The following is a 6,265-nucleotide window of genomic DNA, read 5'->3' on the forward strand; positions in this document are numbered from 1 at the left end:
ATTATATTACGGTTGTAAATAGATTTTCTATCATTCTAAATCCCTGATTCATTAAAGTCGAGTAGATTTGCTACGAGCTTTCTGATTGGCTAATACCTGCTAACTGTATGAGACAAGATGGCGTCCAAATTTTGCTACCTTTTCTAAATTTCTCCAAGTTTATTCTTTTCCGAGGAATTTAGCTGCCATTTGGAAGGTAAGGCCCCATGCAAATCATAGCAGATATAATATTCCTGATTCCGTCTTGTTTTTGTGGATGTTTGTGGAGTTTTGAGTGATTTTATTTGTGTTTTTTCTCCAGAGTGGGGGAGGGCGAGCCACGCTGTTTCAGCCCCGACCCGGACATAATTTTCCACAGACGATCTTTGTGTCTGTGCATCTGTGCGTGATACATGATGGCACGCTCACGGTCTCCTAGGAAGAGCAGGAAGCGGAAAGGAAGGTGGGTGATCTGTGTAAATGTGTGTGTGATTTTATGTTCACGTGCTAGAAATTCTGGGAAAAAGAACTATAACTTATGCATGAATATGGTGTTATGCATAGATTATTTTCTCACTTAGTCTCGTAGCGAATCATTATTTGCATCAATTTTAGAGCCTTTCATACAAGCTATGCGGATGAAGTCCTCTTCTGTGCAACCAAGGACTTTGGGCAAATAAAAATATATAAATTTATTAATCTAATGCGGAAGACATGTACAAAAGCTATGTAAAAAACATATATAGTTTACATTTTTGTAAACCATATATTTTGATGTCCACAAGTCTCTGCGATGCAAGCGGTAGCACAATCTCACTGTTTTGCTGTATGAATTAAGTTCCATGGATTTAGGGGTTCAATCCTAGTGTCATTCCTAGCTTGGACATTGCAAAGATTTCATTCTTCATTTGGGATGGTGATTGTAAAGCTAGCAGTATCTGTGTTTACAAGAGCCTTATGTTTATTAGCTAAAAAATAATATAGCAAGCAAAAGTAGGGGTGACTCACTGTGCTTGGCAGAAAACGTGAGCCATAGCAAAAACCTCATAATTTGCACTACTATTGCTAGTAGCTTCTTGAAAGATCATGCTTATACGCAAATCTATGGCTAATTCTCTGTGTTTTACAACGATTTTTGCAACAGTCATGTATTAGTATATTAGTCTTTTCCAGTTTCGCCCGTTTAATAGTTCACCTCCTTGAGTACTATATAGTAAATGTTGCAAAAACACTGAATTTAATTTTAAACCATATCCTTACATCTGCTTGCGATTAGAATTAAGATGATTTCTATCTCCATTCCAAGTTTATATGCATTTCTTGTAAAGTTGTATATTACCTGTACATCACACAATGCTTAAAGTAGTTAAATGTATTATCTCTGTGACAAGATTCAAGCAGTTAAACCACTTCTTGATTGACTATATGCATGTTTTGTTTGCATTTCTTCAGCCGATCCAGATCACAGTCTTATTCCTCTCGCTCCCGGTCGAGATCACGAAGCCACGGTCGCCGCCATTCTCCCTACCGAAGGCGGTCGTCGCCAATACGGCCGTTTCGTGGGCGTGGCCGGGGGCGCGGCCGTGGATGGAGGGGGAGAGGGAGGGGCAGAATAGGACCACTCCCACCAGCTAGAGGCTACTCACGTAGGTCACGCTCAAGATCGTACTCCAGATCTAGATCAAGATCTCGAAGACGATCACGCACACCAAGAAGATCCAGGTCGCCTAGAAGGTCGCGAACCCCAAGAAGGTCACGGTCACACTCACCGAGGACCAAGCCCCATCACAGATCCAGATCTCATTCCCCACGCCACACGAGAAGAGCGTCGCACAGATCCAGGTCACGATCCAGGCACAGGTCACGATCACGAGGCCGCGATGCCCATGCCGGGAGAGCTAGCTCCCCCCCTAGAATCACCTCTCACCCTGAAGAATGGGAGCAGACCTACCCACCCGAGGAAGCCGAGAAAAAGCCCCTGCCCCCCTCCCCCCCGGGCAGGAGTCAGTGGGAGCGAAGGGAGGGGTACGGGAGCGGTGGGGACGAATCCCGGCCTGAACCCGAGGGAAGGTGGAAGTCTCCCGTACGACAGAGGGGAAGCTTCTCGGCAGAACGAGGCGGGTACCCGCAGAGGAACCTGTCTCCGAGACCTACCGCCATGGGTAGGAAGCGGACGGGGAGCTATGAGGATCTGTACGATGTCAAGAAGCCAAGAGAAGCCATGTCCCCAGGGAGGTTTCCACAAGTCGACTTCGACTCTGGGAGAGAGCCTCGCAGGCGTTCCTGGGAGAGGTCGCCACGGTTTGACGAGGGGCGGCCCGATCTACCACGGGGAAACAGAGGGAGGTCGTGGGAGAGGAACGACGGGCCGTACCAAGATGACAGACTCCCCCACGAGGTGGCCGAACGTAACATCCCCTTCATAGAAGACGACTACCCAGATCGGGAGCCCATACGCCGAGGTGAAAGAAGCTCCCCAGTACCATACGAGGAAGGTGACGACTACAGAAGGCAGGAGTTACGGGGACGCGATGAGAAGGCAGCAGACAGGCAAGCATGGCCACTGCGAGCTGGAGAAGTAAAGGGGAGAGAGCGATTCTCCAGATCGCCCTACAGGGGGGGCAGTGGTGGAAGAGACTACCCTGAACACGGCTCAGAGAGACGAGAGTATCCGCTGGCCAAGCCCGCAGCTGTGAGAGAGAGAGAGGAGGCATTCAGGCAGGGGTCACCGCCAAGACAACAGCACGATGATCCCCCAGCACGTGTCAAGGCCTCACGAAGATCTACTGAAGAGGGCAGCCAGAGGTCACGGAGCTCCGACACGAGGAAACCTGTGCTCGAGAAGAAGAGGTCGGGAGGCAAAGGTCAGGGCAAGGAGAGGGAGACTTCCCCTGACAGACATCACAAGACAAAAACGCAAAAGAAACGAGATCACTCAAGAGAGGAGAGTCAACATAGCAAGGGTCAGAAGGAAATGGAGAAGAAGCATACAGAGAGTAAGAAACATGGAAAGAAAGTACAATCCGCATCCTCGGATAGGAAGGCTAGGCATGACAGCAGAAGTCCTCAGAGAAAATTCAGCATCAAGCATAAAGAAAAATCTCTCGAAGAAGATATCGTGCTGTCTGTCAAGGGAGACAAGAAGGGATCGAAGCTGCGGAAGGAAGAGCGCCTCTCGTACAAGGATGTTGACTTGGAGATGGTACAGATGACGATCCATCGCACCGTCCATCAGTCGCCAGTCATCAATCCCGACACAGTGGTGGTCCCACGCAAGCCAAACGAAGGCCTACGTCCGATATCACAGCGCCCAGAGTTTAAGTCTCATGTACCCGTGGCAGAGCCTGACGCCGCACCGGAGGTGAAAACGGAGAGGAGAATCATCCAGATCTTAGACGACGACGAGCCAGACGAACAGCCGAGACGTACAGAGGGGAAAAGTAGCGTCTGGCGAAGGCTGGAGTCACAAGGAGGGGAAGGCCCTCGTAGAGTTCGACACCGCTCAAGAAGCCAAGAGGAGCGACTAGGCCACGGAAGGAAAAGGTCAGTGTCGCCGCAGCGAAGAAGTCTGAGCGACCGTTTTACCTCTCACGGTGACGGCCGAAGGTCTCCAGACGCGGAGGGCCATGCTGAGAAGAGGGGCAGCTACAGTCACGCGGAGAGAGACGACTACAGGAGGCGGGAGAGGAAGTTCGATAGAAGCGGTTCAAGCGAGCGAGGAGCGCAACACGATGACGGTAGAAGACCACGCGATCCCAACGACCTGAGGCAAACCTTGGTACGGAGGCGACAAGAAAGCGAGAGCGACTATTACAGCGACCACCACCCAGATGACGACAGACGGGATCGGTCAGGGGACCGGAGACCAGATTTTCGGAGAGAGCGGGAGTCTGGGGAGAGGGGAGGGTACAGGGGGAGGGGGGAGTGGCGAGGGAGGGGAGACTACAGGGGAGGGTTCCGCGGGCGTGGTGACTTCCATGGGCGTGGTGACTTCCGAGGGCGTGGCGACTACAGAGGGCGTGGCGACTTCCGAGGGCGTGGCGACTTCAGGGGAAGGGGCCGTGGCCGAGGACTGCCCAACTTTTCCAGCAGGCCGGACAAGTTCCAAGATGATTGGCAGAAAGACCCTGAGGCCACGCCCAAAGGAGCTTACTATTATGAGGTTTGTATGAAGCATTTATTAATCCACGTGAGATTTGTGTAAATACTTATGGCTTGCCTGTGTAGCTGTCAGTTTCAGTGTTTCAGTGAAATTTTTGATACAAGAAGCAGTGTTGCTATATGCCCTCAATGCAATTATTCTTCCTGAATGTCGCCATGCAATTTGACAGTGTTGATAATTCAACTTAACTAGTACTGTGTGAGCAAAAGAAAAGACAGGAAAATTGACTTATTGTATGAACACACATTTTGCGTTGGTTTCCTTTAACACCCTCGATTGCAAATTTTTTCCTCCCTACAACAGCATGATGACAGAGACAACCCTCCTCTACGTGGAGCGTCCTTCGATCGAGAACGTGGGCGCGGTCGGGGACGAGGCTTTGTACCCAGGGGGCCGAGGTTCAGGGGTCGCGGGCGGGGGTTCATAGCCCGAGGCCAGGGGTCAAGGTTCAGCCCCCAGTGGGAACACGACAAGTTTGAGGACATGGACGCCAGCCGGGCGCGGGGGAGCAAGGACCGATCTCGAGAGGTAGAATGTCATTTTAAATCTACAACTTGCAGGTTGACCCCCCTCCCTCTCTTGCTGATGTAGGCTGTATCTTTGTGTATCTAGTATCTGGAGAATAGAAGGGAAACTTTTGAGAAAATAGATGAATATAATAAAGTTTTGGTCATGCAAATAAAGTGGAAGATAGTTCTTACAGCACATTTTGTTTCTTTTTTCAGAAATATTTTCTCTTCGTATAACGCGATGAAAAAAAAATCAGTTTTGACACGTGTATGTTTCTAGGCACTGTTCATCTTTTTATATATTTTTTGTTTCAAAAAGAAAGAAAAAATATTTACGAAGGTATGCAACCTGGCTGTGTATATTGACGACTTGTATTTCTATGTTGTTACAGGAAGAAGACAACAAACCTACCAGCACCACTGGCTAGCTAAACATGAGAAAAATGTACCCTATACACCGCTTCTGAACATTTGTTATCATCTCAAAAATGATACTTATCAAGAATTTCAGAGGGGAATATACCTTGCTGCCGTTGTCTGGTCCTAAAATAATACAGAATCAGCTTTTTGTTTGTCTTTAACGTAGTGAAGAGCTGAAATGATTTCTGGTTCCAAGTGAAAATTCGGATGTCTTTGCAAGTCAGATGTTGTGTGAACAGCTTGTCAACACTTCAGCAAGATGTAGGAAACTGCTGCTTGTTAGAAAAAAGTTATCACTTCATGCGACATGGAATCAGAAGTTCTACAGTACATTGTATAATCTGAACTGTGCAATGGTAAACTTGTATTTGATTATGTAAGCCTTCTAAAGCGAAGTGATGTTAGCCAGGCTTTTTTTATCAAGGCCTGAACTATGTTTGTTTTTTTACTTAGGCTGTCAAGGAATGACTAGGTTATGTCAAAAGGTGGATTATAAATGGCAGAAAAATACCACAATGTTGAACTGTTTTTCAGCCCACCGACAGTCCCTTTTTAAATTCTGTTCAAGGCTGTTGACAAAAAGTTTATTCTCTGTATACTTGCCAGGTCTATATCTATTTTGCTTTTTTGTTGGTATTTTCGGTCTAAACAAATATAAAAATTCTTTTTGTACACGTACACCACTTGCATTTTGCTTTTTTTTATGTTGATGTCTTTGCTACTGCCTTTGATCAAGATATTATAAGACTGCTTGCTCAATTCAATATTAAAATCAAGGCTGTTTCCAGGACCCGACCCTCTGTCTTGGGACGGAAATTTGCTAGTTTGGATAAACGAAAATTTCCCCCTACCACTGCAAAGAATCTAAACTTCCTAATATGAAATTGATGAAAATGTCTTTCGTTTTAGCTTAAAATGACAAATCTGAAAAAAAAAGATTGAAAGCAAGAGACAGCCCTGATCATAATATAGATTAATCTTGTGGCATGTTTATATGTATATGGACTGAGTTGGTACAATTAGTTATGTAGCAGGCTATAACTGTAATTTCCAACAGAAAAAGTGGAAATGTTTTTAAGGTCGCACAGTATGAGCACACCAGTCTTTGTCAAAAAAGTCTTAGTGCTGTCATACAAGTGTTGGGTTGTTTATTCTTTGACCAAGATTGGTGCCATTCATTAAAAATTATTTGGAT

General features: G+C 46.7%; 1 protein-coding gene across 1 annotated transcript; it reads left to right on the top strand.

Moving 5' to 3' along the window:
- The first annotated feature begins 47 nt into the window (after positions 1–47).
- Positions 48–5,748, top strand: LOC136423846 (thyroid hormone receptor-associated protein 3-like). Its single transcript, XM_066412204.1, has 5 exons — positions 48–196; positions 302–442; positions 1,432–4,141; positions 4,445–4,669; positions 5,043–5,748. Exons 2-5 carry the CDS (start codon positions 393–395, stop codon positions 5,076–5,078), a joined length of 3,021 nt encoding a protein of 1,006 aa, XP_066268301.1. The 5' UTR covers positions 48–196; positions 302–392; the 3' UTR covers positions 5,079–5,748.
- Positions 5,749–6,265: the final 517 nt, after the last annotated feature.

This window comes from Branchiostoma lanceolatum, chromosome 18 (assembly GCF_035083965.1).
Source record: "Branchiostoma lanceolatum isolate klBraLanc5 chromosome 18, klBraLanc5.hap2, whole genome shotgun sequence".
Taxonomy (NCBI): domain Eukaryota; kingdom Metazoa; phylum Chordata; class Leptocardii; order Amphioxiformes; family Branchiostomatidae; genus Branchiostoma; species Branchiostoma lanceolatum.